Genomic DNA, 22,859 nt, shown 5'->3' on the forward strand with positions numbered 1-22,859 from the left:
GCTCCTTTTTTCCATGTAAATGTTGTGAACTGTTTCTTCATAATCCGGTGCCATCTCTCCACCACCGCTGAAATCCCTCGCCGTGCCTGCATGCCGTCTCCTCCACGGTTCACACAGTGCAGACAGGCCGTGGGTGAAAGAGCTGGTTTGGCTGCTGCGCTCCCCCCTCCCCCCCCTGTTCTTTCTGCCGGTGTCATCTGAGCAAGTGTGGCATCCTCCTCCTCCTCCTCCTCCCCTCCTCTCTGTTTTCTCTCACCCCCAATGACAGCCATCTTTCCTCCAGTCCTCATTAGCGAGCAGGCCCGTGCCTCGCCTCGTCTCACCCCGCCTCGCCTCCCCTCAGCCCAGGCCACATGTCCTGGATGCCGCCTTCCCCTGTGGAGTGCCACAGCGCTGCAGGGCTCGAGACAAAGGGATGTGGGATGGTCCCAGCTAACGAGAAACACGATACTGAATGAGAGGATCAGAAAAATAAGTACTCTAGCATAAGGCCCCTGTCCCAGCCCCTTCATAAGCTGCTTGAAATCTATTGAGCATGAAAAGTTATTCTAGTATAACATCTAATGGTCTCCCTTCCCAGTGAAAGGACGAGTGCCAGCTCGAGTGTCTTTTTTATTGCATCTTGAAGACAGTGTTGGAAAAAATCTGTATTATTTCAGGGAGGCTGTGCGAGTCCAGAATAAGCATGGGGGGGGGGGGGGGACGTACATCTCGGTCGGAACATTGGTTAATGAAACGTTGCGTTCACTGTCTGTCCGGTACTTGGAGCGTGTTAAATGTTTCTGAATGGTGTTGATACAGAAAAGATGCGTCTCTCCGGAGCGTCTGGGATGTTTCTCAAAGCTCAGTTTCAGAGAGCTGCACCGCAACCTGACTCTGATCCTCTCCTCAGCCTCAGCCCCTCTCGGCTCCTCTGAATCAGACCGATGGCGGGCCGAGAGCAGACATTTTCATAAAGTATAGTCTTTGTTTTGATACGGATGTGGAAGTGTTTGGACTCAAAACAATAATGCTCCTATTTGCCGTTTGCTCCCACTTTTATCCTCTCCTCGCTCCCCGTCTCTCTCTCTCTCAGGTGTCCAACTGGTTTGCGAATGCCAGGAGGCGGCTGAAGAACACGGTGAGGCAGCCAGACCTCAGCTGGGCGCTCAGGATCAAACTCTACAACAAATACGTTCAGGGCAACGCAGAGCGGCTCAGCGTCAGCAGTGACGACAGCTGCTCGGAAGGTACGTCCTCTTACAACAATACAGCATCGGTTTCACTCTTACGCTCCAAGTTACACAAGGTGTGTGTTGCAAAAGTGGAGAATTCACCGATATCACAGCTTGACTGCCGAAGTGTAGGAAACTGCCCCCGAGGTCTGAGGACCCCAGGTTCACAGTGTAACAGGAGGTTTATAGGTTATTTAATCAAACATTTCACAGGGAGTTGCACCAACTGACAGAGGTAACACTGTATGATTACACTGTGTGATGGATGAGCAATAGTCTGTGATGCATAGGAATGATCACGGAACATTAATCTCAAAGGGGACTCCAGGGTGCACCGTGACCTCCTGCCGACGAAATGCCACATGAAGTCAAACTGAAAATAGTCTTTTACTAATCCTGATCTCACTTTCCCCATTTTAAATATCATGTTCCCTTATATAGTTTTTTAAATATCATATAATATAGTTGTTGGACTGGGGCTAGCACGGTGGTGCCAACTAACATCTAGTTAAACAGGAATTAATATGTTTCACAAGGCTGGGCAAGTTTTAAAGTTCTGCAACTGGCGGAGGAAGAAATGTTATTGATTGTTCTCAAGTCTTGAACATGCCCTGCTGCCTGCTGCAGAATATTACTGAGGTGGCAATTTACTCATATGGACTTCTACTCAGTTGTTAAAAACACTTGTATAATATCCTCCGTGTCTCTCGAGGAGCTTTGTCAAGTCTGAGAAAACAGCCCTTCTATCAGAAGGGTATAATGAAAGATGCTCTACAGCTGCAGAATGAGAGTTGTAGGATCCAATGGTTTAGGACACAAGAGATTCAAAGTCATAAAATCAAATGTGATCTGTCCCTCGACACAGGAGCTGTAACTTTATGAAAACTTAATTGATGGAGATAACATTACAGAGCACTCTTTATTCCTCTTTCTCTCTCTCTTTTTCAGCATTTCTCAATGCTGCCGTCTTTTCTACAGTTTAATACTAAACTAACACCATTCTCCATCCAATGATGATGCTCTCTGTAATTTGTAACTTTCCTGTGACTGCATACCTGGACCTATGGTGTCAGATTAATCCACAGTTGTAGAGCTGGCTGTTCTCCCTTCTCTTTCTATGACTAACTGTCCACTGGGGCACTGGCTCTGAGGTGTGATGCAGATTCAGGGCAACAGAAAATGTTAAAAAGTATCCAAGACAATTTCCTGTGTTTTTATGGGACATAATGTGCAGAATCAAACAGGACCTGAAATCCGTTTCATCAGGTCTTTAATATTTCAGTTACAGTTACACTTTAAGTGATACCAATTCCTGCATACATTTACATCAGTTTATTTTTTCCTTATGGCCGGGGTATGTTTTCCATCTTTACTTAATCTATATAACTGAAAATAATGTTAAAATCATTATATATTTTCCCTCACAGCTGTGTTAGTCATCAGACTTTTGTCCGTGACACTTTATCTCCTTGGTTATGGCTCCATGTAATGATGACCAAGCAAGTTTGGGGTTACTCTTCAATTCACTTCTATAAATACCTGCACTATACGAATGCTAAATCTAAAGTAATATTCTAGAATGTCAAATTTGAAAATCATTGAATTTGCTTGATTGGCATATACAGCGTATTAAAGTAAAGCGGAAAACGTTTCCATTTGCGTAACTGCTCCGTCCATCAAAGTGATGGATGATCATTTCAAAGATAAGACATCATAATGCCTCAGACGTCCATTATAAATTGGCCCCACTCTGTTGTGAACCTGGTGCTCTTTGTACAGAATGACCAGGGAAGACTCTTTACATCATACTTGCTGTGCCCCCTGAAATTCAAATCTAGCATTATGACATGAAACGAGGCCTAAGGCCAGACCATCTTCCTGTGCGCCCGGGCTAAAGTGGGCTGATGCTATGCAGAGTCATGTTCTGGGTGTGTATAAATGGCGAGCGTGTGACCGGGCCAAGAGACGCCGAGGCCAGCGGGCTGCAACACGCTGTCATTAAGACACCCCGCTGAGCCAACCCTTGTCTCCCAGCCTGCAATTGGAAACGAGCGGCTCGCTGTCAACCTTGTATTTACGGCAGACACATGCTGATTTCCAAGGGAGCGGGTGGCGTCCTCAACTCACTGACAGCGTAGAAAACATGGTTCAGGAAACATAAACAAAAAAAAATGAAAGAATAAATGAAACATACATGCTCACACAGCTTAAAGAATTTGCAGAAAGGGGGAGCGCTGTGGTGTCGGTGATCTCTAATTAGATTTTTGAGGAGTGGAGGCTGGGCGTGCGGCCGACAGAGGAATGTGTGCATGGTGTTTGCATTGTGTGCGCCACAGGCCACCGTACCACCGGAGGCTCGGTATATCTCCCTGACTCTTCTCCCTGTCACGTTATGGTTACGAAGCTCTCCACAGCTTGCTCCTACTTCTGACCCGTGAACTGAGAGGCCCTACATTATGTTTTTTATGCCTATGCTTTTGTTCCAGAGGCTATTTTCGGGGGCCAGACCTAACCCCACTGACCCGCTATACATTCCTCTTACAGTCCTGAAATGGTCTGGCTTGTTTTGTACAGTAGCAAGTCCAAGAGAGGAACTGTTATTCTCTGCAATGGATGTGTAGAGAACGTGCTGTCATGGAGGTGTGAAAAGAGACCTTTTTCTTTTAAAGATGGCAGACATTGATTGCTAAGGACCCTGTCACGGGATTATAATGACAATTCCATTATGGCTCATGCGGTCTCAGAGGAGACTGCTGAGCGTTCACCGAGTTCTACCTCAGTCAGCGCAGGGGAAGGAGGGCAAGTACGATACCTCCATGTGTTTCTGATATGTGGGAGCTATAATTTTCATTTGGCCCGCACTGAATCGAATGTCCAACCTGCCCAAATTACTAAATTACAGTCTTGGCAGGGACAGTATCTACGGTGAACTTCTCCCTGATTTCACTGTTGCCAGAGGATATCTGGTTTTTCAGTGCAGTGTTTTATCTATCTCCCCCCCTCTCCGTCTCTTTTCATCGGGAAGGGACCCGTGCTCTAATTCAATCTCTTCAGCTGCAGATCGCCCTGGAAATTATTTATTTCTGCAGGGGAACAGCGGGGCAACGTGCTTCTGACGGGGGGGAAGTCTCGGCTATAGGCTCTCTGCTCTTGAGACCATGCCAACACGAGGGGCAGGGGCGCCGGGTTGAAATCCCCCTGCTCCTGCACTTAGATTCAAGATTAGTTTGACGTCCCCTCACTCTGACTCAGTGGGGGGGAACATGCAATGCACAGAAGTTACACAATTTAAATCAGTGAAGCGTTTGTTAAAGAAAATGTGTGATTGCTGGGAGCAATGATATGATAGGCATCATTTTTTGAGTTGATATTTTTATATTTGAATAGAGAATGTTACATAAATCATGATATCTAAATTTCCCACGGGATTAATAAAAGTATCCATCTATCTGTCTATATGAAATAGAAAGTTTGTTGTTAGTACTGTGTTTATGTGTGGGGGGAGCTATTAATGAAACAATTAAAAACATTATAAACAAGAAAAATCATACACTTATGTCAAATCTCGTGAAGGCCTTTGCAGATATCACTGACAATTGTTGTGGTGGCATTAACTCTGCAAGAGGAGATGAATCAAAAGTGTGAAGAAATTGACAAATAATGAAAAACTAAGCTTTTTATTTAAATTTGACAAGGAAGGAATAAACAGCCGCATCGAACGTGTTTAGCTGTGAATCCTGAACTGCATCAAAACTAACAGAGCTCCTAATAATCACCAAAAAAGAAACATTTAATCAAAAACTAAAACCTTATACAACAACTAATAATAATGATAAGAATGAGGATAGATGAAGTGTGCAGTTTTTTTTGTTTTTTTTATGCAGAAAAAAAATTACTCCTATATGTAGTATAAATGCTTTTCAGGTGCAGGCGGCATAAAAAATACATTAAGGCATCAGTAATAGAAACAGGAAAAAATATCAGTATGAGCAAAAATACTGGAAAATATGCCCTTTGCATTTAGGAGAGGGTAGTACATATTTTTTTATCTAAATCCTTTTTGTCTGATTTTCCCTCTGTTATTGTAGATGGTGACAACCCTCAGAGGACACAGAGCGGCCCAGAGGAGCTCACCAAGCCCATGTACCAGAGTGTCATCAAGAAGGAGGGCTCCTCCATGGTGGGCATGGGCATGGGCATGGCCATGGGCATGGGCATGAGTATGGGCATGGGCATGAGTATGGGCATGGGCATGGGCATGGGTATGGGCATGGGCGCAGGGCTGCGCTCAGCCGCCGAAGCCGCCTCACTGGCCGAGGACTACGTGTCTCCACCCAAGTACAAGAGCAGCCTGTTGCACCGCTACCTGAACGACTCCCTGCGCCACGTCATGGTGGCCAACGCCGTCATGGACGCTCGCAAGAGGAACCACTCCGGCTCCTTCAGCTCCAACGAGTACGACGACGAGCTGCTCTCGCCGTCCTCCTCCGAGGCCGAGGCCAACTTTGTTTATCGGACTGGTAAGGAGCCACATTTCTCACATTCTTTCCCCTTCAAGAGTCTCCCTCTCACACACGACATCCTTCACTTTTGTTCTTTTTCTGTCCCCCTCCATCTGCACATTTTGTTTTAATTCCTGCAGCTGCTCCATTATTTCCAAACGCCTGCCCTCTCTCTGTATCACACTGCGGCTCCATTATCACACCTCCATACTTTTATTCAATACAGGCCTTGTGCAGCCCAAGGTGATTCTTGTGACTCCTGACTAAAGATGCAGTTAAAAAGGACCCTGAGCCTTAAAAATAGTGCTCCTTCATGTGTCAAACACACACACACACACTCTCATGTATTGCCACTTTAAGCACACACACACACAATTTTGCACAGTGGCCCTTTCTCCCCCTCCTCACTCCAGCCCTGCATAGAAGGAATTCCTCCCATCCAGCTCTCCTGACCAGGCTCTAACAGGCCAGACACAACAGAGCCATATGGAACATGCTCACCCTCAGACTACTGTTTGGCATGTCTTTGATCCTACACGAACTCAAGCTGTGTTTGTGTGTCAGCAGCATGTGATACGGGAAGATTTTTACATTTCACCTCGGCTTTTAAAAACAACGTGAAGTTCCGCAGAACTGTCCACATTTTTTTTGATTAAAATGATTGATGAGTGTTTCCTCCAAATGCATTATAACATTAAAAATTCCCATTTACATTAGATTATTATTGCAGATAATATTATCGCAGATGTTCAACAGAGCTGAGGGTATCCTAGTTTTCCATCCAGAGGGAGGTGAAGCCTGAGGGTTTATTCTTTTCTTTCTGGCCGTTTTCATATTGTTTTCATGAAGGTAACACAAAACAAATGTGGAGAAATTAGTGGCTAAAAGGCAATAATCCTTTAAACCTTGCACACTGTGTTCCCTCCACGTGTTTATAGGAAATCTTTGCTAGGCAGGTCTTTAGTTTAGCCAATTTTAACACACACTTTTCAAATTGAATTAAAAAAACAAATGTGAATAGAGAAGTAAAGAAACTAAATATAAATCAAGCATTCATTGCTAAATGTATATCCATCTACAATCTATAATCACTGTAAAACACCCTACAGGAATTAAACACAATCCACATATAATTTATCATTAACATAATGTTATTAACTTTTGTTAGAGTTTCAAATTAAAATGTATATTTTCTGTTTGAAATTTCATACAATTTCAGGATATATAAATATACGTTTTTTGACTAGGACAATTTGTTTGGTTAGGGTTAGGGTTAGTTATTTAAATTTTATTTAATTTTCTAAATAAACAAAAATTTGCAGAATTCTTGCTGCTGACTTCATATTGCAGACTTTTTTTTTATAATACATAAAACCTTCCTTTGGTTTTACTTTGAGCCAATAACTAATGTTGAGTTTGGCTAACTCATGTATTCAAGGCAGCAGGGAAACTTAGTTTAACTTAATTGAAGTGCAAAAAGTGCTTCTCATTGACGCTCATGTTCTGCTGTGAATCCGGTGTCAGGCTCTTGCCAATCACAAAACTCAGGCTTTAACAACGTGTCGGTTCACAGCTCAGCTGAGCCGTGAACAATCACGGTCAGATCTGTCTTCTTCATTGTGAGAACACTGCCCCTTTGTTCAGACAGACTTCATAGCCGACCGACAGTGATGTTTTCGTTCTCTGCTGAGTGAGGTCGGGGCCCAGAGGGGGCGGATCTGAAGGTGTAGGTGATGGAGGGATGGAGGATGTGGGCTTTGTGTAGGGAAGAGCAGCTTTTATTGTGCTTCATTCAAAGCTCCTCTTATTGACAAATGTGTTTTAGATTATCGGAGCGTGATGCAGGGTGGGGTGTGTGTGTCTCTGTGGCTGTGTGTGTGTGTGTGTCAGAGCAGACTTTGTATAAAATCAGTGAATGCGACTGCTACAGTCCTCCTGATCAAAAAAACTCAAAACCCTGTGACCTGAACGAACATCAGGCTTTTTCACAGCGAAGCACCTGCTGGGACTCACAGATGGAGAAGGAAGAAAAAGATGGATAAACCAAGTGAGACATATAACGCCCTCTCTACCAGATTTTAATAAGAGAAATCCCAGAAAGAGGATTAATTCACCTGGCCGGCCTGCTGTTTTTAATAGAGAATCACTATTTTATCTCTATGGTTAATATAATTTCTTGGCCCTGGCGTCTCCCTCTTGGATTTCTCGTGCTCTGGCACATTCACAGAAGTGTTACTCTGTTACATGCAAGAGAAGCTTTTTGAGTCCGCACATGGAAAATTATCTGAAGCAGTGTTGACTCATGGGATCGAACACCTGCTGGGGCCCTCGTGGTCCGATCGCCCAGCTGAAGACATGGAACAAAGAGAAGTCGAGAGAGTGAAATTTTAGTTCCACATCTGATCTCGCCGACGCAGACAGAGCAATTGAAAGTGGGAGACAGAGAAATCATTTTAAGCTCGGGTTTGCATCATTTCCTCTGCCGTCTTTTTTTTCTTCCTCCTGTGGTTTGCACATTCCAGATATTTTTGTAGTGAACACATTTCTCTTTACAAATTGTTTTATTGTGTTTTCATAATAGGAGAAAAATCCTTCCCTGAGCTGCAGATTTCACATAAATCTGTACTTACAGCAGGTAAACGGGGGGAAAACAGACAGAAGAAAAATAAGACTTAAGCTCTCTGAATGTTCCCCTGGTTTCTTTTTGACAGTGACAAAATGTCGTTCAGGCAGCAAGGAGGAAAATAATTTGAACTTGAAAGAAAGAGCTCCAACGATGTCTCTTGGCACATTCTTTTGCTGAATTCCAGGCCTGTAAAACAATTGTGATTGGTCCAAGCAGAAGTGGCGTGCCTGGCAACCATCATGCCATTGGCCAAAAGTCCATTAGCGGGCCAGTTGGCTGTTGTGGCCACGGCCTGAGCCCACAGTGTTATCTGTGACTACAGAGGGCAGTCAGACGTGGCAGGAGATGGAGAGTGTAGATTTACCCCAGTGGAAAACTAAACTTCAGCTGGCTTGAAAGGACACACACACACACACGCACACACACACACACACACACTCACACACACAACCTCGTGTTCAATTCACAGGCCTCATACAAGCACAGGCGCACACATCCAGTATAAACACCCACATGCACATACACCTACAGGCAAAAGCCTTCGGGGAATTTCATTGAACACAAGGAGCAGTAGAATTCCATCACACATGCCAGGGGTTTCATGCCAAATTACCCTTTAATGGGATATTAAATGGCAGGAATCTGGCTGAATGTTTTTCTTCTTGCTCAGTACCAGATTTCGCCCCCGTCCGATATCATATGGATCATTATACGCCAAATAACTCCCAACGTTTCTGCGGACGGGGACCCAGCGATCTCGGTCGGACATTTTACACGAGGCTGACAGTGGTACAGTTTCTCAGGTTCTCTCCTTTATGGTCTCTGATTTCAGCCGAGTACAGTAGCCTGATGGTGAATGTGGAGCACTTGCAAATGTCTCTATTGATATAGAAAAGTACATATAGCTTAAAGCAAGGCAGTGGCCTCCAGTGAGTTTCCAATAATTCGATTTTAATGTGCATCTTTCCAAAGTGCATGTATTAAATTAAGATAATGAAAAAAAGATCTTCTTAGCGGCTATAGCCATGAAACATATGTGTCGAGGGGGCTATTTTCCCCCTCAGTTTAAAGTGTTAGGATGCTCGTATTTGTTAATTAGACCCAAAAACTCAAAGTATGGATCAAGCAGAAGGGAGCGTCTCGAGGTCCTTGCTTGTCGTAGTGTTGGAACTTCTTTGATCCCATGATGGTTTCTTTTTATTCAGACAAGCACACACTTTCATGGCAGTCCATCCAAATGTCACAACCACAAATGTCAGGTGTCAGGGCATCACCAAAGTTGTTCTGTTCATCCTAAAAGCACTTATGATTTTTGCTCAAATTTCTTTGTCATTTTCTTGGATATCGATATTTCAATCAACTACTGGCATGAAGAAAACAAATAGTTCGGCAAGCATCTTTATTATTTTTACTCTCCATTTCCCTGCTACTCTCCTTCTAAGTCTACCCTTTTTCATAGCCCTACTAGATCATCTATAGTGTCACTAATTAAATGTGTGTATAAACACACATTAATCTGATCAATGAAAACAGTTCGGCAGCAGCTGAGATCCCAGGGGCCTTTCATATTAGGCCACAGCGTGAGTGCCAGACAGTTATTGAATCCTGGAGAGTTTAGTGGCACAGGACTCGTCCAGGTGAATGGAAGAAATGTCGTCCTAATGTGGAAAAGTTCAAGAATGTTTGGATTTCTTTTCTTGAGGTATAAAAGTCAGAAAGATGTGATGGTCGTTCGTGATAAAGAGATTTTCATCTTGGCTGTTTTAATATTTTGACTAACGGGATATAATTAACATGGTTTCCTCCACTGTTATTGTCTCTCTTGTTTCCTCTGAGAAGCCCAACTGTGATGATTTATACAGCAGCGTTGTTGAGCGTCTGTGGCTGTTGTGGCGGATTTAAGAGTCGTCAGTGTTTGCTGGTGAGCGGTGGTGTAATTCAATGTGGGCCACAGAGCAACAGACAGACAATGCTCAACACGCGGCCGCTCGGAGACAATGAGCCACTCCCGGACAGTGATGGCTCAGGACTCCTCATCTGGAATCCAAAGATGTGGATAAACTGGCTTCAACTTGCTCTTTCCACAGTTTCATAGGAAAGGAGAGAGCAAGAGTGAGAGAGAGAAGGAGAGAGAGAGGCGAGGATGTTGGGGATGTTGTTCCAAGACAGCAGTCTTTGCCAAGAGTCACTGGATTCAGGTTGGGCTTTAGGACTCAGTGTGGAAGGGATGAGAAGAGGAGAGGGAGGAACTTGTTCCATCAAGATGGAGAGTGGAGCTTTTTTTTTAAGCAGTGGCCTGTCATGAGAAGAAAGACAGCATTCCCCAAAACAAAAAACTGAGCTATTCTTGCATCTCTTCCTTGTGTTGTCTGGACATGAGGATAGTTTAACATACCTCTCACTGAAACACCTGCCAGTGCAGTGGAGATGATGATAATGTTTTTATTATAGACTATTGAAAAAAGTTCCCTTAAAAGATTAAAAAGTAAGACGTGTCTGTAGAATCATTGTCCAATGATTAGTGCCGGATAGTGGGAGGAAGAGGAAAAGGATAGGTGTTGTCCATATTTATGTACAATATCTGGAATCTTTCAGTCCTAGTTGATCTGGTGATACTTATATTACTGGTATCAGCAGAGTCTGAGGGCAGCCACACAAACTAATGTCTTTTTATTTAAGAAATCAGGCAATGATTTGCATTCTCTGTAAGTGACCATGGTCTGATTTAATGTTGGAGTATGATATGTCCAGTCTGTTGCCTGCAGATCTTCTGTGGCTGACTCTTCTTATTGTCCTTGGGATATTTTATTCTAATCCGTCATCAGAAAGGAACCAAAATAAGCGTTGTCATGTTTTGTTGATGCATTTGATGCACTTTTTTTAGCATTTCCAAAGAGACACAGTTTCTAATACTGCAAATAGCCTGCATAACTATTGCAAAACGTTCACCTGTGGGCCATAGGTACAATCACAATTTAAAATGTATCAAATGGAAGAAACAGAAACCAATGTGTCATTTTTTTCATTCTGAAATTGAATTCGCAGTCACATCCCTTGTCTAAAAACCACCAGGGTGAAAAGTTGTGGGGTACTTTGTGTGGATTGACCCTTTAATGTCAGTTTAGAGGACTTGGATTGAGGATTGTGGTGGCGTACTTTACTGTATGTGTCAGAGTAGGAGCTTAATTCCTCATTTATACAAATAGAAGGACTATCGTTGTACAGTCATATGAAAAAATGTGTTCTTGAAATCCAACTGAAGCGTCTGTGACGCAGAATTTAAACAAGAGTCACTGACCTCTATGTTCAGAGTTATGCTCTTGTACTCCACCATTAAGAAAAAGAAAGAGGTCATTGTTTTCCTTTTTTCTTTCTGGATGGATGATTATATAAAAGGAAATAAACTATTTGGGGAGCTTGGGAAAGGAGATTTGTTAAATTTACTTTTTATAGCTGCAACAATAGCTGGTGTCATATAATCCCATGTGGGCTGGGTGCTTGTATGTGAATGACACAATAGATAATATAACTAACTTTATAACATAAGTCATTTTTCACACTCACCGCACAATGGTGAGTTTTCAGAGATGAACAGGATATGAAAACCTGTGAGGTGTCCTTCATGGTGTGTCTGGTCTGATGGTGGGAATGACTGGGAGTTGGCAGAGGTGAGGTATAATCCTGGCATTAAACTGGGATGCAGCTCCATGCCAATGGAAAGGTGGATAGAAGATACAGAGGCAGTGAAAGAGAATTGAGAGAAAAAAAAACCTGATGGTGAATCTCTGTCACCGGAAGATGGGATATTGGCTCCAGTCCACTGAGCGGCGGCTGGGTGTGAGGTAAACAGAGGAGACACCAGCAGACTGAGGCAGCGTTCATTGTGGCCGTCATCCTGCGGGGAAGTGTTCACAGACAAACATCCACGCAGACACTGTTTATGTGCAACTCCCTAACATAGAACTGGAAAAGTGCAGAATAATGAGCCCTCACAATCTGATCGCTTTAAAATCAGCAGCAGGCTAAAGCTTTTTGGGACATACGCACACGCACACACACACACACAACCACACACACATAATAAGGTCATCAGATACAGAGAGCACAGCTGCCTGCCTAGTCAGGGAAACCGAGCTGCACTGCCCTGGTCTGTATAAAACACAAATTGTTTCCATTTTAAAATCTGAGCCATGTCTAGAACAATAGTCTTCCATTGTGTTCCCACGGGACGGAGCGGAGCAGAGAGTAGAGGGCGAGGTTTAATGAGAGAGCAGAGGTGTGACCTAGCAGGGACACAGAACACACACACACACACACACACACACACAGAAATCCCCCAAGAGTGTGAGAGGGCAATTCAATCTACCACTGAGAAGAATTGCAACATAATGATGCAGTGAGTGCTGCGCAAACATATCATTTGGCCTCGAGCGCCCGAAAAAAGGATATTTTTGGGCACATGAAAGCACTTCAAAATCTAAATAATGTTTACTTGTGGTTTTAGTTTTTTTTTCTTTTTCTGATGCATGCGTGTGTGTGTGAGTGTGTGTGTGTGAGTGTGTCTTCTGTGGGCCGCAAACAACAACCCTTCATCCCCTGGAGGAGATGAGTCGACCCTGTTGTGTTAGCCTTGTACCTGTCGTTTCAAAGCGCTGAACAGGCTCATCTGTTTGTCATCAGCAAAGAGTTGAAGTCAGTACTTTAAGTACGAACCCTCTGATTCACACGCTACATCCATACTAACTTTTAGTTTGAAAAATGTGCTTTTAAACCTTCTGTCCACACAAGCGTTTGTTCCTGAATCAGTTTTAAACCCTGTACATACTGGCAAGTCTGAAAATGCATATCAAGTGACCACTGACGTACAGTTGGCAATCGCATGTGTCAACAGGAAGGCATTCACGACCGGCTTGACACAGGAATTGACACAGGATTGCATAAAGTTATAGCTCATCTCATACATATGTAGACAGTTGTATTATTGTAAAATGCGGAATGCACCTGAACAACAGCTGTTGGCAATGACTACATGGTGAACTACGCTTGTAATTGATAATCCGTGTCGTGCTCTAATCTGGAAACTGAGGCTAACAATAGTTGATTTCTTCTGAATAGGTTTGTGTGATAGGTGCCTGACGAATTAGCGTTGGCTACATCCTGATGAAAAGACCCAATCAGGAGGTGGTTTTGAGTGATTATCATAATTTTTAGGCATCTAAGTCTCTGCCCGTCTGGACTAAAACGGGGCCAGCAGCAATTCCAAACTTCTCAGTCTTAGCAGCTCTAGAACTCCTGACCAGTGTGGGCGCCAGGTGTATCTGTCGCAAGATTGATGCATTTTCAAATGAAAACGTTCGAGTGTGGATGTCGCTTCGGGCACTTCACTGTCTCCTCTTCAGTGCTTCTCTGATGTTTATTTTCATGCGGTCATCCGCTGTCGTGCCATAACCCAAACCCTGACCTTTTCCTGATGCCGCCCTTGATTTTTATGTTTGTTTATCTGTTTGTTTGTCCATGACACCCTCGCGGTCCACACGCACGCATCCACACAGGCACATAAAGGAGACGCTCACACACACTTGCCATGACAACGTATTTACTTCTCTGTCGAGACGCTCCTCTCATTTTGGCTGATTTACTGGGGCCCTGATTACACTATGTTTACTGGCACTCGTAAACACAATGACGACCTGGCAGCATTTAGACTTCTGAAACACTGTTATTATTTCTCCATCAAGCGAGAACACACAAGGCAATCCTCGTTGCTGGATCCGGGTTATCTGTCCCGACCACAGCCACACCAGTGTGTCATCTGCCGCACAGACACGGAAAAAGAGCAACACAGAAAAAGAAATGCAGCGGATGGGGGGATTTTTTTTGGGCAGCGGCTCAGTTTCTGTCTGGCTGTGTCACCGTGTGTATGTTCCATTTAATAGTGTAAGAGTTAATTATTCAATATTATGCTTTAAGTAATAAAGGCATGGTCGGGGCAAACGGAGAAGGCATTAAATTCATGCCGTGTATGATGTCTTTGGCTGACTGAATGGAATTGACAGTTTGGTTCGTTGGAGTCTCAGACTTGATCTTTTTCACCACCCGTAGAGACAGACACTGGGAGCGGTGATATAAAAGTAACGTTGGCAGAACGCAAAGGAAGCACAGAGCCAAGGCATCTCTAACTCCATTTACAGACCCTCCTTCACTTTATAAAAAGCCCAGATCATTAAAGAAACCTATAAAGGATGAATAAGGAAGCCCAAAAATGTGAGGGACCGCGCAGCATCGCACCTCACGCTCAAGACTGTGGCTTGGGTTAGTGTCAAATCAAAGATAGCATCGATAGACGTCGCCATGTATCGCCTGAGGCGCTAGTCATTTCCTTTTTGGTCAGAGGATTTGGCTAAAAGCAGCCTCACTGGTCCATGCAATCACATGTCTGCACATTCACTCACTTGAATGAGACGGTACATTCAGTATAATCTCGATGACAGAGACGATAAGGCATTTTAAGTCCAGAGTGGCGTTATGACTCACTTCGCGGTGACAGTAACTGCTGACTCATCCGCAGACCTTGACCATCTGTGTTATATAACCAGGAGGCTGCATGATGACGCTGACCTGTGCTGCGGCTTCACAGGTCAGCGGCGAGCAGAGCGTCAAGTCTGCGGCACCACTCTGGTTCTCATCAGGTGCTTAAGAGGAAATCAGCTGAGATCATTTCCTTGCTTTAGCAATTGAGATTTGGATTTGTGTGTGTGTGTGTGTGTGTTTGTATCCAACTTCAAGTCTCCTCCAGAGATAGAATAATGTGCTCATTCCTGTCAAACTAAACTCATATCACCATCAGTCTGGTATCATTCAGGGGTTTTACCCCCAAAAAGCTTATAAAGGGTCCATTTGTTAACATGAACGTGTTGGTTAATTGACAGATCGCTTGTTTAAGATATTTCTGATAATGACTATTTGCCACGCTGTTATGAAAACCCTCCGAGGAGAGTTTATCCTCCTCCATCAGGAGTATTTCTCATTTTTTTACACTGCTTTCTACTGTTCTACTTCTACGTACAATAACAGCCGCAGACTTGTTGTATATTATTAATGGCCTTTTAACATTTATGATTGTTGATGACTATTAAAGTTTTTCTTATGTCGTTTTAGAAGCTGAGAAACCTTCAGACCTGATATTCCCTTTACTAATGACTTATTAACAGGTTGTAAACTTGATGGTTTGATAGAAATAATAATAAAACAAATGATTCACAACCTGGCAACCCATAAGTCATTAGAACTCATCTACACAGCATAAATAAAGGATTAGCCTAATGAACTATTAATGAAGCCATATGTTAAAACTTATAAACTCATTAAAGGGTACGGTAGGAGAAAGATATTTTCATCTTTATTCTTATAATGAAGTGTTCTGAAAGTGGTAAAACTTAGGGGAAAAACTGGTTAGTGTGCTTTTATTAATTTTACAGGAAGTTATGCGCCTATACCTCTAAATGTAGCTCAGCCGTTAGGAAAATAGAGCCAGGTTAGTTAGCATCATGCTACGCTAAGGAAATGAACTCCATACCTTCTAGATGCACAGACATGACAGTGGTATCTTCTCATCCAACTCTCAGTAAGAAAGTACATTTTAAACTATTTACCTAACAATACCTCTTACCTGTTTTCTCCATTGTCTTTAATGGACGGGCAGATATTTAGTTTGACCGCTAGAATCGACAATTATCAGTCACTTTGGATAAAAACACCAAATAGAAGCCTGCAATGTAAATCTCATATAAAACGTGTGAATGTGTGTTTATTTTTCGGCCTAATTCAGCCCAGCCCTTGGTTTTTGTAGCGGGGCCGGCCTTGTTTATTGTTGTATGTTGCTAACAACAGCACCAGATGGTAATGATGATAGTGGACCGCTCTCCTCCTCAGTCGTCTTAACAGGTGTAACCTCACTCCCTCTCTAATTTGTGAGCCCCTGCTTGTTTTCCCTCATTCTTACCAAGTTTTGTTAAAGCTTGTCAGTTTTTTTTTTCTTCTTCTTTTTTTGCCCCCTTCTTGCTCTCCCTCCATTACCCCGCGGTGATGCTAAGTGAGCGAGTATTTTGGGATTTCCAGCGCGACGCCAGAAACCATCAGACTTCTTAGCTTTCCCCTTTGGCGGTCCGTGAAACCCTACTGTTGGTGAAGCCCAAAGGCAACAGCAAAGTGGACCTGAGTGCTCAGTAGCAAAGTAGTGAAGATAGAAAAAAGAAAAAAATAACAGAGAGAGAAGAATGAGAGAATAATAAAATGTCATGTGTGATTTATTGGTGATTTATTGAGTCTTTGGCACTCCGCTTGTTTTAAAAAATCTGAGTTTTAGATGTTTTAGGCACAGGGCTTTGGAAACAGAGTTTTTGAATGCTGTGGTGCATTTTCAGATCCTGGTATCGGGGGTTCCCATGGGCACAGACTGATACTCAGTCTAAGAGGGGTTGGGGGGGGGGTTGGTATAATTCAACTTTGCATTCACAACCTCTCCACGCGGTCTTTTAAAAACACGGTCTGTATGTTCTGAATGCAGCATCTGGACAGTGCCTGCCTCACACACACACACCGACACTGACACTGGAAACACTTAACGCTGTGGATGGAAAGACTCACACACTGCACTTCGCAGCCCACAGTGACTTCACAACACACAAAAAGGCACTTTCGTCTTTCTTCTGCTTATCGTTTTGCCTTTGATGTCACTGAGATTACCTTTTTGGTGCTGTCACCCACCAATTTATACACATGAGCCGTAAACACTGAGCTAATATTTCCTGGGAACATGAACAACACATGAAAATAGTGTAATTGGCCCTGCAATTACGGCGCTGTGATTATGGGGAATTGTGCACATTTTTAATCAGGAGCTATCTGCTTCGGAGCACTGGCAACAATCAAGAGAGTAGATGGAGATAGAGTGCAGAAAGGATGCCTTTTGCTTCCTGATATTCACAATTTAGGCTGAGATAATAAGTGGCTGAAAAATGGTTGAAATAGAGCCTCAGAAAAAATAGGAGATCAAGCGGAGAATGGATAAAATCAAAGGCTTTCCAAAACAGCTTTTGAAAACGTGGAAGACGTGCATATTCTTGACATAGCACAGTCACCCGTTATTAAAACACAGACGGGAAATATTGCATTTGTTTTGGCTGGACTGTACGGGCATGGTCAGTCTTGAGCACCTGGATCAGAGGGGTGTTAAAGCAAATTACTGCAGCAAGAATTGAAATGGATGAGGACAGAGGATGAAGGAAAAAGAGGAATATCAATAAAAAGGGAAAAGGACTCGTTGATAAAGCAAGATAAAGACCGAGGGAATGATAGGACCACGGGGAATTGTGGCCAGACGAGTGTGAGGATTTTGTTGGAACTCTAAAACCTAAAACCTCATTCTGTGGTTTGTACTTCTGGGTTATCCTGTCCTCATCTCTGTCTCACACGTGCGCACACATTTCTCTCTTCTCTTTCTGTCTGAGAACGATCAACGGAAGAAAACTGCAGAGAGCGAAGTCTATATCTCTCTGTGGAATACACCTATTACAGAAGAAACAGGAAAACTGCAGGATATTTCATAATCAGGCCCACATCAGCCAGGGACCTTACAAACCCGGTACTGTCAGTGTTGGGTCACGCTTCACGGGAACACTCTTGGAAAACAAGGCAGGAACAGAGGAAGGCTTTGGGAATAATTAGGCACTTATGGCAGCTTGCAAAATCCTGAACACCGGATCCAAATCTTTGGAAAGTCCATGGAGGGCTCTGGTTAGGTTAGAGGTGACAAAGCAGAACAGTAAAGTCTTGTGTGTGCTTTCTCCCCGAGCCCAGGGGAGTTTTGTCTCTCCGTCTTTGGCCGTCTGTGACAACGCTAAATCCTTAACAGTGTCCTCGTGCAAACCTTTTCAATCTCGTCTAACAATCATAGGAATGAAATCCGAGCTCAGGAACAGCGGTCCACTGTTCTGTAGTGGATGATGGTGGTGTGTTGAAATGTCTGCTCAGGTTGAGACATTTGCTTTGTGCATAAGACTGAGTCTATCTGGCACGTGTGTTGGACATGTTGTGGGACGGTGAATGGTAAATTGTGTGAATTTACATTTCTAGCCTTGTGACCACTCAAGGCAGAGCAGTTTTGCTATTCATCCATTCTCACACACATTCAAACAAGTGCATCTACATCTATCTGCTGGACTTTCTCTATCATACATCATTGTTAAACTGCAGACAGAGCCCTCAGGGGAAATTTGTTGGTCATTATCTTCTCCAAGGCACGCAGAAGGCAGGAATCTGGGATCGAACCCCCAACCTTCTGGTTAGTGGTTAGCTCTACCTCCTGAGCCACAACCGCCCCAAAAGAGTCACATTCAAGAGAGCAAGAAGTCATTGTTGAGACAAGGACCTGTAGATAAAACAAAGACTTTGCTTGCACTAAATGGAGATTGGAAGGGAATTTTCCCTCTTTTGAACATTCTTAAGTCAGTCAGTCAGCTCTACCTGGTCAAGACTAAACTTCTTAAAAGCTCACAGGAGCCTTAGCTGCGTGTTTAGTTGACTTAAGGAGATCGCCTGAAGGCAGCACAGCTAGGAAATCCAGATGCTTTGTTCTCTTTTAATGCCTCATGAAATGCCAAGGCAGTGTCATCGTATTCACTGCTGGGCAAAACCTACCTGGACCCAAAAGAGGAGACAGGTTCAGAGCAAACACGCACAGACGTGCACACGATCTGAGTGAGCATCAGCGAAACAAACACACTCGGTTGCCCCGAGGAAAATTTCGGTTTCATTGTTTAATGACTTTGCTATTCCCTGCTAATGCTTTACATATGAGATAGAAAAAGGAGGGAAGGCCTCCGTCTTTCTTTCACTGACTCACTTGCTGCTGCTCATTCCCACTCAAATCTTCTACGCTCAGTCATTTTCGATCTGAATTCCTCAGACAACTCAATTACACTGGCTTGGGCCCATTTGTTTTTGAACAAAATATTAGCGAATGGAGTTTATGAGTCATAAGAAACATCTTTCAACTTGATCCTATTAGTCACCTTGTTTCTTGATGGCTTCTTGCAAAAAGGTCATTTTTGTCTGAGATCTAAGTAGAGAGAGAGAACACAGAGCAGCACATGTTTGCACAGGCCAGGCTGTATGCATGCAGACCTCACACACACACACACACACACACACACACAGACACACACAACTCCTGAACCTGTATTTTTCCTAAATTTCAATAAATCTTCATTGACCCCAAAGAACTCTGCAAAATTAACCAGTTTTTTCTTCTTTTTGTGCTTTCAGAAACCACAGACCATGGATTAAGTAAATATGACAAGTGAGTTGACTTTCTTTTCCCCTGACCTCAAGTTTAAATCCTTTTTTGTGTCATTCATCACAAGCTCAACTTGACCTCTAATGCTCTACCCTGTTTTGTTCTTCTGTGCGCGTGTTTGCCTGTTGTGCCGATCCTCAGTGTCGGCGGTGGTGTCGTAGCCGTGCAGAAGGAAAAGGTGAAGGGCAAAGACGAGACGTACTGGAAGGAGATCAACGCCGCCATGGCCTTGACCAACTTGGCGCAGGGGAAGGACAGTGCCTCCGGGACCACCAGCTGCATCATCCAGAAGTCGTCTCATATAGCAGAGATCAAGACTGTTAAAGTGCCGCTGCTGCAGAAATATTAGCCCCGACGTCATGCTCCCATCTCTCTATGCAAACCAGCAAACATTTCTGTGTCAGCAAACTCGCCAGAGTCTAAATAAACTCTCCCTGACATGAATAGAGGACTGTTGTTTGAGGAAAGGGGGTTTTTGAGGCGAGGAAGTGTGGAACAAAAAGAGAACTTTAAATATTTTTGGATTGTTACCGTTGTCCAAAAAAGTGCAAAAGAGGCCTTGACCATCCTTTTCATTGCTGGGTTAAAGTGTGACAGACAAGTATTGGTGATAGTTTTGCGACAGTATTTCCTAAAACAAGACACTTTTGTAATGTTAACTTATTTTTGGAAGAGTCTGATTTTTTTCACGTTACAAAATGTGCATTTTTGCCAAAGTGCCTTTGTTATCTAGACAAATAACTCACCGACTGTGGTCAATGCAAAGAACAGCTCCTTAGATGCCTGTTTGGAATTTGTGAAGAATTTTTTTACACTTTAGTCGTGATTGTGAATGGAAACGCACCATAACAGCATGTGCCTTAAGTGAATGAGCTCACCATCTGAGGCGATGATGAACTCAAATAATACACGCACACACGCTCTCTCAGTTAATGCCCAGCATCAATTCTCTCTTCTTGTTTAGACTGGAGTCTTCATTTTGACTGTAAACTGAACCCTGTTTTGTCTCCGTCAGCCTCTTGTTTCTGGCACGCCAACAATACTGTTGGATACATACAGTAGATAAGTTGCTCGAACGTGAGCAGCACGTCGATAAGCTGCCAACATTCTCTACCCTGTCCACATCTCAGCCTTGGGTTTCATTAACCAGCAAAGCAAGCCTTTCTTATCTGAGGCTTTAAGTTGCTGAAATGTGCACAAATGACACGCATGGACCCAAATGACGTCACACTCAGCGTGCAGTGACACAGTTCTACGTAGATCCACGGACATGCTCTGTACAGTACTAAATGGAAGAATGCCATGACCTAAAAGGGATGTTTTTGCCTTGGCATATCAGTGTTATTTGTCGACAGTGTGGCCTTTTCACTTTTTTTTGTGTGTGCTAGGAACACGATAGTCCGGATTGAACAAACAAAAAAAAGAATCCTTCACCAGCTCCCCCAGCCCTCTGAACCTCAGCCCTCTCAGCTGTTAAGCATTACATTCAAATTGCAGTTTACAAGAAGCCTGAGGACTTGAAAGTTTGACTTTTTCCCCCTCGCTTTTCTTTTTCTTGTCAAAAATACACATCAGTATTATCTTTGTCGCCCAGGCAAGTGTGCAAAGTATTTCTTCTGTCTGTATAGGTGTGGTCATTTTGTTTTCGATCAAACTTTGTACCTTTTCTTAACGATATAGCAATCAGATCTGTTTTGTCATCTGATGGAAAGAATCTTTTTTATTTTTTATAGAAAGTACTTATGTACGGTGCATATGGTATACACGTTTGCGGCGAGGGATGCCAAGTTCACTAACTGTTGGGCTTATGGGTGAAACTGAAGTTGGCTCTCTATGCTGACTTTTTAATTTTATGTATATCTTCAAGGTACTGTTTATGTGTGTCAAAATGTACACTCCTTCATAAATTGTGCAGTTTTTATATTTTATTTTCGACAACGCAGACTGTGCTTATGGTCAAGGACTTTTGGGGAGAGGGAGTTAAACTGCACAGTGACATTTTGACCTTTTAATGTGTCTTGGATGTGCAAACTGTTTTTTTTTTAAAAAGGTGCACTTCCAGTTTTTGGGTTGGTCGGCTTGTGGATGGATGTGATTTTGCATAAAGGTGATGAGCGGTAAAAGAAATAAAAGGACAATGGCATATTATTCCTGTTAGCGTGCCTATGGAATAATAGTGAAATGAATCGCACTAGCCAATCCCCAGGCATTATTTGCTTATGCAGTGGGGGTTGTGGGCTCCCACATGTGTTTTTTATCCAGGAAGGGTAGCTGCGGGGTAGTGCCGGGCCCACTCCGTGTGTTTCTAATCGCACCTCTGAACCTCTGGACCACTCGCGACCCTCACACCTCACACGATACTCGCTCACTGGGAAGAGACAGAGCAAGAGAAAGGAGGATCCAGAGACGACAGAGGAGCCTTTGTTGTCCCTATACCTGCAGTCGCTCAGCAACAAAGACACTATGAGCACCAACAAAGTGGTTCCTACGGCCAAACTTCTGTACAAGCATTTCTACAGCACAAACCCTGCTCCCACAACCATGCTAACAAATTGAAAGCGACGGTGTGTAATAAAGCCTATAAATTATTATTACAGACTTTGTAAAAACAAAGAAAGTGGTGACCACAGTTTGTTTTTTATTGTTAAGTTATATAAATTCAGATTTTTTTTTTTTGTTTTGATAGAGACTGGATTTTCGATCCAATGACCAAATGCATATCTCCTTGTATTGTCCAATTTGCTCTCATGTAAAGTTTATTTTATAAAAAGTTGTTACTTGGTCAAGGCAATGAATAAACCTCGAAATTAAATGAAAGGCATCTCATTTGTTTCTTGTTCATTTGAATAGTCAAAAGCTATATAATCTATTTGCATAAAACACTAATTTGCCAATAGGGGTCAGGGACAGAACCATATAAATGCCAAATGTGTTCTCAAATTTATTTCATATTTTTATACATCCAGTAGATATAAAAACAACCATTTATATGGAGTTTTTTAATAACATTTACTCCTTACCTCTGCCAGGAACACTGTTTTCACCCCGTGTTGGTATTTTAGTTGGTTTTTAAGCAAGATTTTCTACCAAAAAAAAAAAAAATGGGTATGGGTCACAGAAGAACCCATTAAATTTAGCATTGGATCCAGAATTTAATTTCA

The 22,859-nt window shown here is 43.0% G+C and overlaps 1 protein-coding gene across 1 annotated transcript in view; it reads left to right on the forward strand.

Annotated features, from left to right (window-relative positions):
• The window catches only part of mkxa (mohawk homeobox a), a 28,664-nt gene extending 6,155 nt beyond the window's left edge, over positions 1–22,509 (forward strand). The window contains exons 4-7 of the mRNA XM_053412624.1: positions 1,076–1,229; positions 5,303–5,734; positions 19,668–19,701; positions 19,840–22,509. Of these exons, the coding sequence (XP_053268599.1) occupies positions 1,076–1,229; positions 5,303–5,734; positions 19,668–19,701; positions 19,840–20,047 (828 nt within the window). The 3' untranslated portion in view covers positions 20,048–22,509. The remainder of the gene's footprint in view (positions 1–1,075; positions 1,230–5,302; positions 5,735–19,667; positions 19,702–19,839) is intronic.
• Positions 22,510–22,859: the final 350 nt, after the last annotated feature.

The sequence above is a fragment of the Pleuronectes platessa genome, chromosome 20 (assembly GCF_947347685.1).
Source record: "Pleuronectes platessa chromosome 20, fPlePla1.1, whole genome shotgun sequence".
Taxonomy (NCBI): Eukaryota; Metazoa; Chordata; class Actinopteri; order Pleuronectiformes; family Pleuronectidae; genus Pleuronectes; species Pleuronectes platessa.